The sequence below is a fragment of the Diorhabda sublineata genome, chromosome 10 (genome assembly GCF_026230105.1).
Source record: "Diorhabda sublineata isolate icDioSubl1.1 chromosome 10, icDioSubl1.1, whole genome shotgun sequence".
Classification (NCBI taxonomy): Eukaryota; Metazoa; Arthropoda; class Insecta; order Coleoptera; family Chrysomelidae; genus Diorhabda; species Diorhabda sublineata.
Window position 1 is genome coordinate 17418456 of NC_079483.1, and position 20109 is coordinate 17438564.

The 20109-nt window shown below is 32.6% G+C and overlaps 2 protein-coding genes across 4 annotated transcripts; both read left to right on the forward strand.

Moving 5' to 3' along the window:
• The first annotated feature begins 526 nt into the window (after positions 1-526).
• On the forward strand, positions 527-9433 carry LOC130449809 (facilitated trehalose transporter Tret1-like). Of its 3 annotated transcripts, XR_008910503.1 has the most exons (4): positions 587-943; positions 1637-1814; positions 5571-8408; positions 8829-9433. XR_008910503.1 is itself a non-coding variant. In XM_056787828.1 (3 exons), exons 2-3 carry the CDS (start codon positions 1709-1711, stop codon positions 6893-6895), a joined length of 1431 nt encoding a protein of 476 aa, XP_056643806.1. In that variant the 5' UTR covers positions 527-943; positions 1637-1708; the 3' UTR covers positions 6896-9433. The 3 variants fall into 3 exon arrangements, 2 of the variants coding, with proteins under 2 accessions (XP_056643806.1, XP_056643807.1); XM_056787828.1 differs by having other exon boundaries at positions 527-943; positions 5571-9433; XM_056787829.1 differs by having other exon boundaries at positions 586-943; positions 1702-1814; positions 5571-9433.
• A 4742-nt stretch (positions 9434-14175) lies between these two features.
• On the forward strand, positions 14176-19147 carry LOC130449771 (facilitated trehalose transporter Tret1-like). Its single transcript, XM_056787769.1, has 2 exons — positions 14176-14357; positions 16974-19147. Exons 1-2 carry the CDS (start codon positions 14246-14248, stop codon positions 18290-18292), a joined length of 1431 nt encoding a protein of 476 aa, XP_056643747.1. The 5' UTR covers positions 14176-14245; the 3' UTR covers positions 18293-19147.
• The last annotated feature ends 962 nt before the right edge of the window (positions 19148-20109 follow it).

A 20109-nucleotide genomic window follows, 5' to 3' on the forward strand; every position in this document is an offset into this window, starting at 1 on the left:
TTTTTTATTGATAGTTTCAGTTTCAAATACTAGATGGTACCACTATTACAATAGACAGATGTAGAATTTTTTAGCATATATCATTATTTTTTTCATTTATTTGAATTAAAATTTAATTTGATTATATTATATTTGGTACAGTATACAAAATACAATTATAATTCAACTATTATAATCTGTGTGTTTCCCTTCATGGGATTAAAAGCTTTCAAGTTTGATAAATAGATGGCGCAAAACAAAATTGTGTATACAATATCACACAAATAATGATCTGATATCAATTTTAAATTATATATAAATATGAATGAGAAAAATGTTGATTTGTTCAATTTCGATTGTATTTTTTCTTCTCCTTTGACTGTAAATGTTAAAAATTGTTGTTTTAATAGTATTAATGATATTTTAAAGTCAACTCGTAAATATGTGATATAACACGTTTACCAGTTAAAACGTGTTGAAAATAATATTTTTCGATAACTCCTAATGATTGTACGAATAATATAATATTGAAATAAAAATTTGCTTTAATTTCGAAAAGTTTATTAAACGTGTTTAGAAAAAAAAAAGAATTGGTTGAGAACGCAATAAAAATTTGACATAACGAAACATTAAGTATATCAAATAAATGTTTGCAAATTAAGCTTAGGGAGACAACTACTTAAAGATAAGAATGAGTAGGAGTAAAAAACTAATTATTAAGTAATTTACATTTTTATAGTTCTAATGAGTATTAACATTAGGATGTTGAGAGTGGGGTTGATATGAATTTTAATTTTCATTTGAAATTCATGTCGGTTACAAAGTAAAGTTTACGGATACAATAGATTATTGAATATTAATATTTATAATTATCAGATTGAACCAACTGGTTCGCCGATCACCTACTTAATAAAAAAGTTATTGATCGAAATTGTTTTATCTGTGAATCTACCATTATTTTAAGGTAAGTGTCTAATTTTTTTAACAGAAAATAAGAAATTTTTGTTCAATAAAGTATTTTGAAGAATAAACAGTGTCTACTACTCCGATTACATGTAAAAATAGCACGTTATATCAATGGCATCATAAAAACAATTTTTTAAAGTTCACTATTATCAAATTCTTCGTGTATGATTTTGATTTAAATTAGTGTTCCTTCCAAATTTATTTTTTATATATTATCTTATATAACATAACCTTATTTTCCTTATTACATTATGCTTATGACATCAAGTCAATAGCTAAAAAGTCGTAGATAAAAAGTTGATGATATTTATCGAAATATTTGCTCCCCTATAGTAGGAAAAAAATATTTAAATAATGAACTATGAAGTAACAGTTAGCCATCACAAAATTATGACTTTGATTTTAATTTATTTCGGTATGACGTTAAGTTTAAGGTCAATTGTATGGAGTATACATACTCATACTTTTTATAATATTAATCCGATGTACTGTTGGGTTCGTAATGGAATAATGCATGTCAAAGTTTATCCAAACATTTAAAAAACAAGTGAACAATTCTTTTTTGTACGTCCCATTGTTTGTTGTAATCTCAACTAAAATAAATATTGATTTTGATTTATTCAACTTTTTCAAACAAGCTTTAAATCTTCCTAAAATAAATTAGATAATTGTTGTATAAAAAATATTTTAGACGATTTATTTGATTTTTGTTGTGAAAAATGGATAGTTGAATATCGTTAATTGGTCACATTTAAGTATAAAAATGGAAAAAAATTCGATAAACATTTCAAAACAAACTGAAAAGAAGCACACTGAACATAGTTGCGAAGAAGGATGTGTTTGGCCGCAAATTTTAGCTATTCTAGTGGGTGAGTTTATTTCTTATTATTATATATATTACCACCTGACTAAGATTTTGTCATTCGTTGAAGGATAAACAACAGTTAAGTCCGTGGATTATCAAAAGCATGTGCGTATGAAGCTCAGTATGCAATTCCAGCTTTATCGGTTTGGTAGCATTTTTATTCAATTTTCTAATTAAATGAAAAAATTTTCCAGTGAGAAACGTTTAATAAGGATTCTTAAATATATTCGCATTTCTAGTATATGATTGTAACGGTCCTAATTGCTTTGTTTTTAGATAATTCTCTATAGAAAAATATTAAAAAAAAACGCTTTTAATAGTAAAGTATTTTTGTGATAAATTTAGATTAGAAAATACGGCGTTGATAACCTTTGATTCTTTTTAAAAACCACGAATTGTTTTCTTTTGTATTGAAATAAAATATTAAGTGTACATGGGTATTTTTAATTGTTTATTAATAATAAATTTAACAAAACAATGTGAATAAAAAACGCACTTTTATCTGAAATTGATAACTTTCAGTTTCCGGCACTGTTTTTTTAAAAATAATATTTATTTTTATCTTAAAAACAATTATCAACAATCATTAATAAGAAAAAAAAACCGGCTTATAAGATGGAAACTTACTTTACTTAATTAAACGTAATAATCAGAAACTTCGCTTCTCAAAGTTTTCCTTCTACGAGAAAAATCAGAAACTGGAAATATACTCGCAGACAAATAATAAGCACTCATACGAATTTATTGAAATTTCTGGAACCGTTGGCGATATTCATACCGAATTCACTACACCAACACTCACAATTACACTGTCTGACATGCGTTTCGATAATAAAGTTTTCGTCTTCAGAGACTGAAGGTAAATTTGATTACAATTAACTCGAATTACTTGTTTTATACCACTAATAAAAGATATTCACAGTTAACAAAAATATATAAGGAGCAAAACTATTTCCCGTACAACAACGAATTCTTTGAACAAGTCGACAGTTTGAGGCTGAGCTGTTTCTGAGTCATTTTGAAAAGCAAATCAGTCAATTCATTTCGGAACTCAACTCAAAATATCCGTGCAGGTACATTGATTGACATAGATTTGAGACATCTCTATTATTTCCAAAATGAAAAACAAGAAAAAATTGCTCTTTATGCCGTTTATACAAAGGGATTGGGAGGAGTATTTAACAGAGTGGACTGGTTTATAAATCCAACGATACATTAAAACAATTGTTGGGTAATCCGAAGGATAAATATCAAATTTGGAAAAGAGTGGAGAACGGGAAGTATATTGGACAGACTAAAAGATCCAGTAATGTCCGGTTTAAAGAGCATTTAGCTCATTTGAAATATGGAAAAACCGAAAAATCGAATATTGCCGATCATGCTGCCAGTTATAATTGAAATTGCTCAACCTAAGAACAGATTAAATAGGGACAAGAGGCCGTTTCCTTATTGCTTACTCTATAATTTAGTAGTCAAGGAATAAATGTAAAGATTCCCGCCAAGGAAGTTTTCCCACTAGAATTAACTTTGTCGGGAGAAGGTTTATTGGTGGGAAAATTTAACATAAAATAGGTAAGTCAATCAGTTGTAAATCTTAGTAACCTATCAATTATGCTGCTTATTAGACTTGATAGTAGACAGCCATTTAAGGAGAATAAATAATAAAAGTAATAGAAAAATGAAGATATCAGTCAGCTGATCGCATTTACCTACTGGTCTACCAGAGTAGAAAGGATCATACCATATGACGACGACCCGATTAATTCCATCACCATGAACAATGATGTGATCCGGGTTAGTTTCCAAACATTCAGATCCTGATCCATAGTTTAAATAGAGCCTGTTCGCATTAGACCAGGATTTAATAGTGGTGTGAACAGCAAATAAAGTGAATTTACCATTAATTCGTAAGTCTGAAACAACATTAATGAATACCAAAAAAAGAATTTGGCCTTGAGATACCTCACTACCAACTGGTGAATTACTCGAAATTTTACAATTAGCGCTTACCAGTTATTTTCTAAATTCAAGGTAAGATACAAACCATTTGAAGGAACACCTCGGATAACATAATAATCTAGTTTATTAATCATAATTTCATGATCAAGATGCGTTATTTTGATGTAAAACACTTTTTTTTTAAATGCGATCAATTTTTTGTAGTTTCTTCCTTTAAATTGGCGAGAAATTATTGGTGGAACCTAGTCGATTAACACAGTATTTTACGACTATTCCAAAAAAACGGTGGACACCACTTTTCCCGATGAAACCATCTTTGTATTTTTCGGAGACGGTTCGCCCTTTACAATCTAATGTCTTGACTATTTTTTTGATGGTGGATCCAAGTTTCATAAAAAAATCGACTCATTTTGCTCGAACCGTGTCAGTAAGTTCTGGGAAATGTTTGTTCGCGAGGGAGGTTATTCTTGGTGGACTCAAACGCTCTTCGCTAGACACGACCACATTTGAATTCAGCGAAATTACAAAAAACTGATATCGCTTGAAATTTATTGTCAAGTGAGCTATATATTTCATTAATAACAGAAAACATCATCAAGTACCTGCATTTAAAAGGGTTAAGAGGTAAGGAATTCTACGAAGATATGTTTGATAACCTTGGTGATCAATGTCCTTCGTATGCGTGAAAAATTGGACTGCAAGCTTCAGAAGAAGTATTTTTCATTGAAGATGATGACCGATCGGGATCAGTGCCTGAAAATATCGATGCAGTTCATGGCAGATATCTGAAGCACTGAATATTTCATACTAACGCGTTCATCATATAGTCATAGTCAATTTGGACATGAGAAAAATTGCTACAAACTGGATCCCCAAATGAATGAATGTTGACCAAAAGCGTGCAAATCTAGAAGCATCGCGTCGATCTGTGCTCGATTTGAAAACAATGTAGACTTCTTAAACCGAATTGTTACTATTGTATCGATGGATGGCGACACTCTGGTTCTCCAAGACCTAAGAAATTTCGTGTCCAAAAATCTGCTGGAAAATTTTTGGATAAGGGTAGAACAATAACTGGAGATTACTATTCGACATTACTGACCACTCTACGCAAAAAAAATTAAAGAGAAAAGACGCGGAAAGCTATCCAAAGGTGTTTCGGACAACTCCCCTGCACACAAATCTCATGTTGCCATTATTCACCAGATTTGGCTTCGTCCAACTATTATCTCTTTCCTCAACTTAAAAAAAGTTTAAAAGGTCGTAAATTTTCTTCCAACGAGGAGGTAATAAAAACTGTGGAGGTCTGGTTTGCAGAGCAAGAAGAAACGTTATTTTTGAAAGGTCTAGGGATGATGCAGAGAATATGTTGATATTGTAGGTAGTTAAATTATTGAGCTTACAAGATTTCATGTTCAGAAAGAGAAGGTAATTGACGGTTTTTCACTAGTCTTTCATTTATCTTTCGAAAAGATTGGTAATAATGTAATAAGACGATAGTTATTGGTGTTAATTTTTTCGCCACCCTATATGGTATAAGCGGAATTTATTAAAACTTTGACATACTTTTAAAAAATAATTATAATGAAACAAATAGAGCATGTGATACATTTTATAAAATAATAATACTTATTAATAATTACTATGGATATTTATTTATCGTCCCTGGATCCGCCTCTGATGGTCATAGCTGACTTGATGATTTACACAAACTGTGTGAGTTATGACCTACATTACCATTCATTAATTAGTATACTATTATTGGACGTAAATTCCTCACAGTGATTATTATATTTTTTAGGTTCGTTACCAAGTATGATGGATGGAGTTTTGTTCGTTTGGACATCACCCTTCATAGTGAAATTAGTCGAAGATAAAGTGAATTATGACATTACCGAAAATGAAGCTTCAAAATTAACTACGATCCAACCGGCAGTTATGGTTGTTTCCTGTCTATTTTTATTCAACATATCAGATAAATTGGGAAGAAAGAAAACTTTACTGTTGATGAGCATACCTCAAATAATAAGTTTACTGCTCGCTGCTTTCGCTAAAAACATTTACGTATTTTATGTTTCTAGAGGTTTTGCCGGCATCGCAAGTTCTCTTATGTGGTGTTCGCTGCCTATGTACATAGGAGAAGTTGCTTCTCCGAAAGTTAGAGGCGTATGGGGAACCACTCTAACTTCTTCAGTATTCGTAGGGCAATTTTTCGTGAATGTAATCGGTAGTTATTTCGATGCTGCCACAACATCTTATATTTTCCTCCCAGTACCAATTTTATTTTTTATATTCTTCACGTTTATGCCGGAATCACCGTATTTTCATTTGATGAAACAAAACGAAGAAGCCGCTAGAAGATCGTTGATGTTTTTAACGAGAAAAAAGAATGTAGATGATGATCTGATTAAATTGAAAAACGATGTGAATCGTCAAATGTCTGAATCGGGTAACTGGAAAGATTTGATTAATATACGAAGTAATAGAAAAGCTGTTTTGATTGCATTCTTTTTAAGATTCTCTCAACAGTTTTGCGGAACTTCAGTTTTGTCCCAATACACGCAATTTATACTTGAAAAAGCGGGAGGTAAATTAAATCCGCAAGTTTCCTCTATACTCTACAGCGGGTCCGGTCTTATTTTTAATTTTTTCGCAGTAGCTTTCATAGTAGATCGATTCAAACGTAAAATTCTTTACGCTTCATCTTTATGTTGTTGTAGTTTGATATTATTCGTCTTCGGAACATATTTTTATGTAGATAAATACTTACCTGAGCTTGATTTAAATTCGATTAGTTGGTTACCGCTTACCGCTGTTGTTTCTTTCCGATTTACTTTTTCATATGGCGGTGCAGTCATACCGACCTTGATGCTTGGCGAATTATTTTCTACTAGTATTAAAGCTAAAGCCATGATGGTGTCATTATTTGTTTTTGGTATCAATTTATTCGCAGTTAATATGATATTTCATTTATTGACTTCTAGTGTTGGAACGTACGCTCCGTTTTTCTTTTTCGCTTCAATTACATTCGTTATGTCTATATTCGCACTTTATTTAGTACCGGAAACTAAAGGTAAAACTTTGGAAGAAATTCAAAAGTCATTTAAGCAAAAAACTGAAGGATGATTAAGCACAATGAAGTTGATTGTATCAATAAATGAACGAAAACAAAAATTCATTGGAATTTTGAGATATTTGATCATCTTGGTTTCTTGAATACATATTTCACATAATTATTAAAGTTTTTAGTTTTACAAAACAACACATTCCATACTCTACATCATTCGACGTTTTTTTTTTGTTAAAAATAGTCTTCGAGGTCCTTATTGTCGCTTTAACTTCTTCCATATTTAAAAATCTTTTCGTTTCCGTATAAAAATGAGAATAATCACAAGGAGCAAGGTCGGAAGAGTTTATTACTTTTATTTTTGTTTTAGATGTAACGTATGTCAAGATAGTTTTGGCACAAAATATCAATAAATCAATTAATCTTTTCTTATTTGCCATTTAACGACTTATTTGTGTCTTTATTTAGATAATTGTACGTTTGTTTCTTAGTTTTTTACAAGCTTTTGTCTACAAATTTGAACAATCTTTTATCAATAAACCATTTATCTATATTTCTCTCTCTAAAAAAGTTAATAACTTGAGCTAAATGGAAGGGGCTGTGTTCCTCAACATCATTTTCTACGAACTTCTATTTCACGATTTTTTCTAAAAACTCTACTACCTCATTCATACATTTTGCCTGATGAAAGTGCCCAAAAATCGTTAATTTGACGAGCCCTGGGTAAATTGGGAAGGCTCAGGATCGTTTAATTTAGTGAGACAATTGTAAATCTGTCTGTCTGGAGATCCCTCTTGACAAAATCGCGCACCAGATCAGAGCTTTGTCATCGAATTTTGCTTTTTCTTTATGTTTTTCATTATCTTCTATATTGTTAGTTTGAAAACCATCGCTTCCTTTCATCTCCGAATTGGTAATTGTGAAGTATTTTTTATCGTTCATAACAATAATCTTTCCATTCGTAAAATGTATCCGCCTTAGTTGAAAACTGTATTCGTGCTAATTGATTTAACCTCGACCTCCTTGAATTTATATTTACGCGGTAATTTCCTTAGGGAATCCCAGACTCTGTCTTTTGATCTTCTCATCAGACTTTCTTGGTTAAAAATTCTTGTTTTTTCATTTTTTATGGGATTTAGACATGGTATTCCTTCTTCACATTCAGTTATAGCACGGTAAATGTTGTATGTATATACAGATTTGGGGTCTTGTATACACTGAGATCCAAAGGATCTATTGCGTCCCCCTTTCTTGCTGCGATACTGAAGAATCCAGTGTTTACAGCTGATCTGTTAATCCCACACCTTTTACAATGTCTAGAATGTGGGATGACTTTAATTGCTAGAGATCTTCATCTTCTATGTCGAGCGCTCCCAGGTGGAGAGCCCTGGAGCTCCTCAGTGTTTAACACTTCGAAAGAATGTGGAAAGAGGTTTCGTCCTCTGTGCAACAAAATCTACAGGGGTATGTTAAGGCGAACTCCTAGTATTCGTAGATTGTTCTTATTTAGATTGACAAATTTATCTGGATATATTTTCCTAGAACAGTCTTTGTCCATTTCATCCGCTGTAGGTTGTCCCAATAATTGGTTTTGCTCCTTTCTACCTTCTTTGTCTATTTCATCCGCTGTAGGTTGTCCCAATAATTGGTTTTGCTCCTTTCTACCTTCTTTGTCTATCTCATCCGCTGTAGGTTGTCCCAATAATTGGTTTTGCTCTTAACTACCGTCTTTGTCCATTTCATCCGCTGTAGGTTGTCCCAATAATTGGTTTTGCTCCTATCTACCTTCTTTGTCTATTTCATCCGCTGTAGGTTGTCCCAATAATTGGTTTTGCTCCTTTCTACCTTCTTTGTCTATTTCATCCGCTGTAGGTTGTCCCAATAATTGGTTTTGCTCCTTTCTACCTTCTTTGTCTATTTCATCCGCTGTAGGTTGTCCCAATAATTGGTTTTGCTCTTAACTACCGTCTTTGTCCATTTCATCAGTTGTAGGTTGTCCCAATGATTGGTTTTGCTCCTATTTACCTTTTTTTCTAGTGCTTTTTCCATTGTTCTGCAGCTTATAGCATAGAAGGGTTCGGGTCCCATGAAGATCTTGTCTGCACCAGCTTTTAACGAACTTTATTTTTCTTGCCTAGCTCCTATAATTTTTCTAGGCAATCCCAAACGAGTTTGGACGGTAAATGTTGTTGCGTGGGATATTTTGGTTTTGAAAAATGCGAACCACGTCAGGCTTAAGGATCTGTCCAACCAAATTATAAATCCTTTTTATATTTCCAACTGATATAAAAAAGGAGTTGTATTACTGATATCAAGAAAATCAATAATTTTTTGTTTACGAAGCCATTTTACAACTTATTTTTAAACTATTCCAAATTTTCTAAATTTCCAAAACTATTGCAACATACGTTATATCTGATAATATGTTTCTTATTTTTATTAAATTATTTATTTATTTATTTATTATATAGTACAGTAGATGCTATAATATCATCGTATGTACACTTCGAGAGATGATTCCAATATTTTAAATACAAAATCTTTAGAACAAAGTAGATAGTAGATTATATATATTTAAATAAATTCAATTACCAAAAGTTGGGATGTATTAATCTGGCCTTCCTTATAAAACATATGGTTATTAAATTTTTGCCTATAATGAAGATACACCACGTCAAGTCACATCATCAACTGCTGGAATACTAGGAGATATATCACAAATTGTCTCATTTTCACACTTAGTATCTTTCTTAAAGACCGATCTATCCAGGTCGTTATCGATGGACACAACTCAGAAAGGTTTGAGGTCAACGCTGGTGTTTCCCTTGTCTCCTGTACATCAACGATCTACTTAACGATAGCACCCTGAAGTCGTCGTTAAAATCAACCGACCCAATAAACTAGGCTAATACCCAAATTCGTAGACAGTAACAGATCACCACCACCACCGATCTTGAAAACATTCTGGAGTTTATTGCAGTAAAGACGCAGGCTGCTTCTTTTACAAAGAAGGCTAGAAGGCTAGTACTGCCGCTCAGATTGATCTTGCCTGAACATAAAATATCACCATCACTGCAAATTCCCTTATTGGGTGTAAGCAATATGATCTGGCATAGTCACGTGGGCGATTTAGTCAAGGCAGTTTCACAAAACGTGGAGGCCTCTTTTAGACCAAAAAGCTATATACTCCGCAACAGTTTCTAATCCTCTACAAGGCGTAGATTAGTCTATCTTTGGAATATTGCTCACACAGAAGCAAGTAACTCGACTTGTAGTTAATTCACAGTTGAACAGAAACTTGGACAGCTTAGAGCTTAGAAGAAAGGTCGCCTACCTGACTCTGTTACCTCGATACTACCATGTCAAATGCTCTTCCGAGTTTTCTAACATAATCAAGTCATTCTCGAACATTACGACCTATAGAAGTTCAAAATCCACAGGCATTTCCACTCTGCGGACAAAAAAAACTTTTTTTCCTTTTAGCTTTATAATTTCCTATTATCACTCAACAAAGACTAAAATCTGTTGATGAAGCATTGAATTACTTTATCCAGCTCAGCACTTCTTAATTTCGTGATGGATTCAGGACATAATAAAAGCAATTCGAAAGCGTTTAAAACATCTGAAGAAAACCAAATCTGCACATACAATATCTAAAAGTGGTACATATGAAGATATTCTAAGTAAGTCTTTGTGGTTTTCGATTCGTTTGGTCTTTTGGTTTAACAGCCACAAGCTCTAGGCTTTTATCTTTTACTATTTGTGAAATTATTGTCAGGTCGAGAGACTCTTTTTGTATGATTTAGAGCAAAGACAGTTGACAGTGATACAACAAAACGTATTCAACAAATAAAATCGAAATTTCAAGTTTTTATTGTTTGGACCAAAGCTTCTGGGAAAACGTTTTCATTCGCTTGATTAAAAAGGAATCCTTTAAACATGACTTATACAAAAGTTGTAGACGAATACAAGATTCCCATTGTTTATTGTTATTAATTAAATCATCGTTGAAAAACTTACACTATTGTCTATTTCTCAAAATAATCCCCGTTGTTTTCCGCCCACTTTTGAAGAACAACGCAAACAAATAAATAGACTTTCCTAGAAATTATTTAGAAGTAAAACTGTAAATAAATCGCCTGCTAGTGGAAAGAATATATATAAATAAACATCAAACGAGTGAAAGACGCCACGCGAATTCGCCGAATTTTTAAAATTCCATAGTAGCTGGACAGGACCGGCCTTTTTCTTTCGTAACAATACTTTAATTTATTTACAAAATTTAAGGATGTTGTTGAGTGTGACATGTAAGTTGCTAATTGATCTTTAGATTTGATTTTAATGTTAATACAATGCCAAGTAACGATAACTAAAAAAATTCTTATTGAACAAGGAAACTTATTGAACAGTTGGTGAATTGTAGCGGATGGTACTAAAAATATTTTCAAGGAAAAGTAAGAGAGGTGTTATTCATACGAGGGATGGAAATATAGGAAATACTCCTCGGTATGGCTGGAATTGTGGTTGATGGTAAATTGGTGTATACTGCAATAGGCTGAAATGAAAAACAAATAAATAAAAAAAGAGTGAAAAAGAGAAAAACTACAGAAACAAACAAAGGTTTCTCCATTGAATGGTGGGTGGATTGTTTGTGTTGAAAACCCCTTTATCCACATAGTCTTCAATTCAATTGGAAATACGCAGCGAGATAAATTAAAAAAAGCAATAATATATATTATGCATTAAAGTATTAGACAATGGTATTTTCATTTTTGATGAATAATTCTAAGGAAGCTATATATTTTCTTATCAGAATCTCAATGTAAATAGGAAAATATTTCATTTTGACGCAAATGTTATGATTTACATTGCTAACATTTGATTATGTACATAATTTAGTCTGCTATACAAATAACAATCCTTTGTTTTTATAACATTCATTTGAGATGACCGATTGTCGCGAATGTCATCCATTATTTAATAAAAATAGTTTGTGAGTATATAGTAATAAAATTTGTATAATATATAATGAGGGTATTATTTTTTGAAAGACTTCTACGTAATAAATGTAAGATTTACGAAAAAATCAATGCTGAGAGTGAAAGTAAAAGACCCAGGATTATGTAGACGAACCACTGTCAAAATGATGGCAATTATGTTGAGGAATTAACTTCGCTAAAAGTTTAATTTAATGTTTACTAGTCAGATAGCAATGACTGTACAAAGTGATCTAAGAACTATACGGCTTACCTCTTCTGGTTTTAAGAATAGTTAATGTAAGTAGTCGTAGCCTATGTCGATGGACAGTCTTGCACTAAGAAACGACAAGAGCTGTCATGAGTTGTTCTTCGGGGTCTAAATCACATGCCAATAACTCTCTCTAGCTCGATTTTGCTTAACAAAAAAACCTTTTAGGTCCAGTTTGTGGAATGAGAAATCTATTCGATTGTTTCAGACCTCCATATTTCTGAATTTCTTGATTATGGTTTGATTACTTTTTGGGAAACCCATAAAATATCGTTCCAGACGTCAGCAGCTCTAGGAATACCTAAAAAAAATAGTACATTTGGTGAAAATAACACTAAACAACACCAAGAATGAAGTAGCTGTCGAAACTATTAACAGAGTTGTTTAACCTTTTATCAAAAATATTCCCAGGTATAAGTTCATACAAATAAAACGAAAAAGGGTCTGGAAAAAATGTCTCTACTATTTAAAAAGAAAGCAAAAGAAAATGGACTATGCAAGAATGAAAAAAAAGACCAAATATATGGAGATGGGAAGGAATTTGAATAACTTCAACCAATCAAAAGTGAGAACAGAGCAAAACTGGGAGTAAAGTCCAGGAGTTTAAATATCTGAGAGTGACAAACCAAGAAACTGAAACCAGGGAAATCGTCAAAGGAGTATAAGGACTATTAAGATTGAGTGAAAACGAAGAACGAACACAGAGATCAAATTAATTTATGGTCAAGCTGAGAGGGTTTATGAGATCAAAGCTAGAATGAACGCAGATAGTTGAGCGAAGATCCCTATTAAGGAAAGCAGAAACGAATAAGAAAAGAACAAAAAAATAGATGCAAACATGTGAAGAGGATTTAGAAAGCAACTTCTTCTTCTCATGCAATCCATTAATGCAAATTTACGTTTTGATTTTCCTTTATTTCTCTATATCCCGATTAACTACTGTATATTGTGTACGCTAGTCCTTTGTCTGATATTTCGCAACCAAGACAATTTGCTTCCTCCGACCCCTCTTCGGCCTTTGATCTTGCCCTCAATAAACAGTTGAAGGATTGATATTTCGTATTATATGGTCTAGAAAGTATAGACGTGAAGCGGCTATGTACTAAAATAATTGGAAGAAAGCTGTAGAGCGACTTCAAGCCTGAAGATTATTATGCCCATTGAGCTGTATATATGGATTGTAGTCCTACACAAGGAGTAGTCCTCTTGATCCAAATTATTAATTGCTGGTACCCTGAGGTGACCAGGTAACCACATCAAAGTGAATTCAGAGATTGCGTGCATTCTCATACTAGCTTTGACCCAATGCTACAAAAGTTAAGTGCTTGGAGAGCTGCTGGGGAAAATGGAAGCCAAAAGATTCGTAATAATATTAATACCGATATTACTTCTCTTTCACTTATCAGATAACATATCACAAGATTTAACGCCATAAACTCTAACTTCAGGAAAGAATTGAATTTACTATAGTACAATAACAAAAAAGAATGGAGTAATGGAGTAAAAACACCATTACTAGATAGGAAGAGGGTGTATCGCCTCGGAACAAACCACTTTGAGAGATAGAACGCTTCTATGATATCAGCACCAATACAAAATTAGAACAAATTGTTTATAATTAATGAAGAAAAGATTGGATAATCGAAAGAACACAATAGGGCTAATATTAATCCCCAGCTATGTACTAAAAGTTCTAACAGGAGATTGCGTTCTTGATGGACACTTCAAGGAACCCAAAGAGGTGAATAAAGAGACTGTAAATTTTTTGAAGCTCAATGTTTGACTCCTGGCAGCTTACTGTATAGAACTGAAGTCGATGGTGCTGAAATGTATTATTAAGTTTTGAGACAATCCTTGGAAAATGAATGTTGGCTGGGGTGCAATAGATTTCTTAATTTCTTAATCATTCTTGTTATTTTGAAATATAAAGAGATATTTATTTGTAAATTAGGTGAACACCCTGTAGTGTTTTTCATTACAAGTAAAGTCCAAATTAAATACAAATCTGTTTGACTTTTCAAATTTGTTTTATTTTATTAGGAAAATTTTATGTAATCTTGAAATAAATATAAGATTTTCATCCGTATATAATATGAAATAATTTAAATGGTTTGTTCAATTGTTTATGAACAATGGATAATTGAGTTATATTAACTTTAAACATGACCCAAACTACGCAAATCACGATAAAACCGAAGCAAACTGGAAAAACTGATATCAAAAATGGTTTCGAGGATGCATGTGTTTGGCCTCAAATTTTAGCTATTCTTCTTAGTAAGTAAATTTATTTTTATATTATTTTTTCCTTACCTTAACGTGAATGTCTCAACGTAAAATTTGGTAAAAAAAACTATCAGTTTTCGACAAATACGAGGAATATCAAAAAAGTTTTTTTTCTGAGTTGATTCAAACCTTTTGAGAACTGATGAAAGATTTAGTACAAAGTGTTATGAGATTTTTTTGATTTAATGTTTCAAAAAAATGGTAACACAAGATTTATTATTCGATATTATTATAAAAATTTTGATTTTACTGCTTATAGTGTGTTATTACGTTCGAAAATAATTTTACACATCATTTATACTTAAAAAAAATGTAATGGTGTGGATTTATATACTTTACTTATTTACTACATTTTTTTATACACTAACACTAAATACAACTAATCAGTATTCACTCACACTATCCACTAAGACTTAACTATTCACTAAACTATGTCATAACTACCACTTTATATAATTTATTTGAATTCATTGTTTGGATTACTTTTTTATGTCGGTGTGTTCATTACAATTTCAGATTGTTTATTAACTACTACGGCAGTTAGAAACTTATCTTTTCACACTTTATTCATATCCAAAATGTTCGAAATTTCTAATTGCTGTTAACAAATAAAAAAACCTTAGAAATTGACTATAAAAATTGGCTATGAAAACTGTATAAAGAAATTGCTCACGAATATATAAAAAAACATAATATAAATAGCTTAGTTCCTAATAAAATAATATAAGAGGATCGGCTTCATGATCTACGTTCGTGATTCCCAAAATGGACCAGTTGACCACCAGGGGTCCACGGGAGAGTCGACGGAGGTCTACGTGGCGCGAGAGTAAAAGTGGGGGTCAAAAATCGTAAGCGGGGGTCCTTGTAAATTTATTTGATAGATTTCTAAAAAGTAAAGTTGGATGGAGAACTTTTTCGATTGGCCAGCTTTGCTTGTTTGATACCCACTCACATCACGATCAATTACAATTTAATTGAAAATTGGTTTAGTTGATTTTATTATTAAATAATTAACCTTATCAAGCAATCCATTCTAACCTGTTTTTTCAAAAAGTGTTAATCCGTTGTCGAGACTTCACAATGCAAGTTTCTATAGATAGATATCTAATCCTCAATTTTTTTTGATATTTGGAATTGGGTAGTAATGTAGCTTAACCGGATCCACCAAAATTTTGAAAGTGGTCTATGAAAGAAAACAGTTTGGGAACCAATGGTCTACGTCAATGGACGATAAGTAGAAAAAACAAATTCAATAATTTTTAGTTTTCACCATTGCTTTCAAGGTTTGTCTGGAGTCGATGAATGAGTTAAAAACTGTATTCCGACACTCTGAACCATCATTTACGACCAAAAGCGAATTCGTATGGATATTCTTCAGGTCTTATAAACCTAGTTTAAGCAAAATGAGTTTGATTTTGGCATCGATTCATAACTGTAGATCAAACCAGAATCTTCCACTATACTTTTGAAACGAAACAACGACTCTTTCCTTAAGTTTCATTTGCAGACGAAGATACGAGGTCTGGCTATTAAATAACGAGACTGGTTGCGAAAAGCGAAAGCAGCGCTGGAAGTCTTCTTTGGTGAGCGCCTTTAGAAGCTCTGCCGGTTTTTGCTTTTCCGCTTCCATCGATTCAAATCTGATCCCTTTCAAAGCAGATCTTTTTCTAAACTTTCCAATCTGAAATCTTAGCCAATTCGTTGACGCAAGAATTTTTGGTCAGGAGTCAGATTTTTTGGCACCAACTTAGCACAGACTTTTGTTATGTGTAATTCCTCGTAAAAACCTAATCGTTTATTTATCGGCAATCATCCAGCCTCATTCGACGATCTGCAAGCACAATTTGGTTGATTTTGGTCACTGTTTCCGGAGATGAAACAGTCACAGGGCGACTTGGGTGCTAGTCACCTTCAGTTCTCTCCCGGCCTTCACTAAAGTGTTTACACCACTTAAAAACACGCGCACGAGATGGAGAATCGTCCCTATAGGCCTCTTGCAAGAACTTATAGCACTCAGTTGGAGTTTTCTTCATTTTAACGAGAGCTTGAGAGATTGATAAGTTGCTCCTGTTACACATGGTTTTCGGAACGAGAAAAAACAGGTTCGTTTTAAGCCGCTACACACTATAATAGTGACGGAAAGCGTTGAATGAAAGCTTTATGTGCATACTATGATTAGAGTACACCTACATTGGATCCGTATTCCTCCCGAACTGATTCGATCCGATATCTGACGACCCTCAAGTCCGACGTCGTCCGACGTGTGTGTAATTTGGTCTTAACTTGGGTTGGATTTTGTTAGAAACAAACATCCTACTGAAGACTTGTAGCGTCGGGTATCAAGTACTGATCTGGAAACGAACGGCTGTTGAATCGGAGGAAAAAAAGATTGTAGGCACTTATGTTAAATTTCTTGTGTTTGGCATGCCTCTGATGGCCAGGAGCACTCGGATCGGATCGGATCTGGCGAAATACAGATGCAGTGTAGATGTAGCCTTACAAGTATAAGATACGGGATAAAATTTATGTATGTGCAGCGAATTATGAAGTATACAACAACGTTTTCAATTGAGGAATTTTTTCAATCTCAAACTTTCTTTTTTCCAGGTTCGTTGGCGGGTATAATAGATGGAGTATGTTTCGCTTGGACATCGCCCTTCATTGTAAAATTAGTTAATGATAAAGTGAACTATGATATATCCGAAGCTGAGGCATCTCAATTAACTACAATCCAACCTGCCTTTATGGTTATATCCTGTCTTTTTTTATTCAATTTGACCGATAAATTGGGAAGAAAGAAAACGTTACTTCTAGTAGGATTACCACAAACTATCAGTTTAATGATTGCAGCGTTTGCTAGACATATTTATACGTTTTATTTAGCTAGATGTTTCGCAGGTATTTCTAGCGCTCTATTATGGTGTTCGTTACCTATGTATATCGGCGAAGTTGCTTCACCTGAAGTAAGGGGTGTTTGGGGGAACGCCATAGCTTCTTCGATGCTAACCGGACAGTTTTTTGTAAACCTAGTCGGAAGTTATTTCGATGTTAGTACAACGTCTTATATTTTTCTACCGATTCCAATTTTGTTTATAATATTTTTTATTTTCATGCCGGAATCACCGTATTTTTATTTGATGAAAGGAAACGAAGAAGCCGCTAAAAGATCGTTGATGTTTTTAACGAGAAAAAAGAATGTTGAAAACGATTTTATATTATTAAGAAATGACGTTCAACGACAAATGTCGGAATCGGGTAGTTGGAGAGATCTGATAAGTATATATAGTAATAGAAAAGCATTAATAGTTGCGATATTCTTAAGATTTTCTCAACAGTTTTGCGGACCGTCTGTTTTAAGCCAATACACGCAGTTTATTATAGAAAAAATAGGAGGTGCAGTTAATCCACAAGTATCATCGATGCTTTATAGTGGATCCGCAGTGATTTTAAATTTCTGTGTAGTAGCTTTTATCATACATAAATTTAAACGACGAAATTTGTTCGCCGCGTCTATATTAGGTTGTTGTGTAATTTTATTCGTTTTAGGTACTTATTTTTATGTCGACGAATTCATACCGGAATTTGATTTAACTGCAATCAATTGGTTACCGATCACTGCGATTATTATTTACCAAATTTGTTTTTCTTTTGGCGGTTGCGTCATACCGACTTTGATGCTTGGAGAATTATTTTCTGCCAGTATTAAAGCCAAAGCTATGATGGCGCTTTTATTTCTTTTCGGACTAATGTTGTTACTATGTAACGTTCTATTTAATTTATTATCTTCTAATATTGGACCATACGCTCCGTTTTTCTTTTTTGCTTCCGTTACTTTCGTAACGTCGATATTTGCGCTGTATTTAATACCCGAAACGAAGGGTAAAACTCTAGAAGAAATACAAATGTCGTTAAAAGAGAAAAAATAAAAGTTGTATTCAAATTAATACACCATTGAATTAAAAAAGACACTACATTGTGAAAAATATACAAACAACTGATCGGATTTTCATTTTCAACAACAGATAAATTGATTTATGAGAAAATGTTTATAGTTTGTTAATATTTTTTTGCTTCCCACGTTGGCGTTGGCCACGCTAAATCGTTTTTTGACCCGCGTACTCAGCATTAGAACAAAGTTGGCACCAACGCTTGTGGTACAACTACACACACATTTGTTGTATGCTGCACTGCACAAAATTTATCCTACCAATGAAATACGATGCTTTATCACCAAAAGTTTAAGCAAGTTAATCGGCACATTACTGTTGGTTTAATCCACGTCGATTTAATTCCATTTTTTCACCAAGACGAATGCTTCAAGTATCTATAAACAACTTAAATATCACTTATATGACAACACGTTTTGACGTTTTGTCTACGTTCATCATTAATATGTCAAACTTTATGATGTCAATGTCAGATTTGACACATTCATATCAGTGTTGCCACATCTCAAAACTAAAGTAGCCACCTTCGTTTATTGAATTCTGTAGTATTTCTAAGCGATACCCTGTAATTATTCATGACAATTTATTGTTAGCGATGCAAATAAAGTTTAATTATATAAAGTAAGTAATTTTGAATTTCCTTAAATATATTTCACGTTCAGATAGTATGATCGCTGCAATTAAGTGCGGAAATAACCGCCACACTTATTTAATTTTACGGAAATGGCAAACTCCTAATGTTTCTAATGATATCTTATATATTTATCTTTGTTTTCGTTCTTTTTTGTATATTTCGTTTTTGTTAATAGCATAATACAACTTAATTCTAATCAACATTTATGTCTGCTTCTTGTTTACCTTCTTTAAACAGTACTTAAATCATAAACAGCTCGTCAAAGTATATTATCTAAGACATAATCGCCATTCGATTTGCTTCGAGTACAAGAAACGATGAATTCTGAAAACCAAAGTTAACCGAAAAGCTTTGGCAAACTGTAAATATTCAACGAGTAAATCCCACAATTTCTCAGAAGGATAATAAGTTAATTTGGGCTTGAGTATTTGGTAAGATTTTTTGCATATGATTTTCTGAATTTCTTCTTGATCTTAATCTATTTTTTTGCAACTAAGAGGTAAAAACATACTTACCAGTAAGCTAACTGAAAATCAGCAATACCAACCGATATTGGCAGCAGCGAAAGTGTTGAAAAGAATGGTTTTGCCTCTGATAAGTCAACACACTACTGGTCAGTTAGAAAACTACTAATCAAAAACTGAAACCAGTTTAGGTTTCAGTAAAAGTGTTAAAAATTGTAAGCTTAATTTTTACCCTGCACTTTCTACAGTTACTAGTTATTTATACAGAGTGTTCCAGGACATTGAAATAAATTTTCTTATACGACTCCCCGTTTCTGAGTTATAGGCATTTAAAGTTGCGAAATCAGATCTTCTAAATTATACATTCGAACAATATGAATTTTTGATGTATGATTATTTAATATGTAATGTTTTTGACGAGATAAATAGTTTATAAACTACTATCTGAAGGCCAGAGTTAACAATAGATTTTTAGATCGTTTAGATCGCCATAAAGAGACATTCTGAGGAAAATTATCATAGATTGTAATCATTTATTGAAAATACTTATAGGAGGTATTAAAACAAAAATAAACATTGTTTAGTTCTTTTTTATCATTGACAGCTATATGTCAACCATATCTAAAACTTCTCTTTTTCCTGGAATTGATTCCGTATCAAAAATTTTTTAATTTTTATGATTGAATGTATAATTTTTT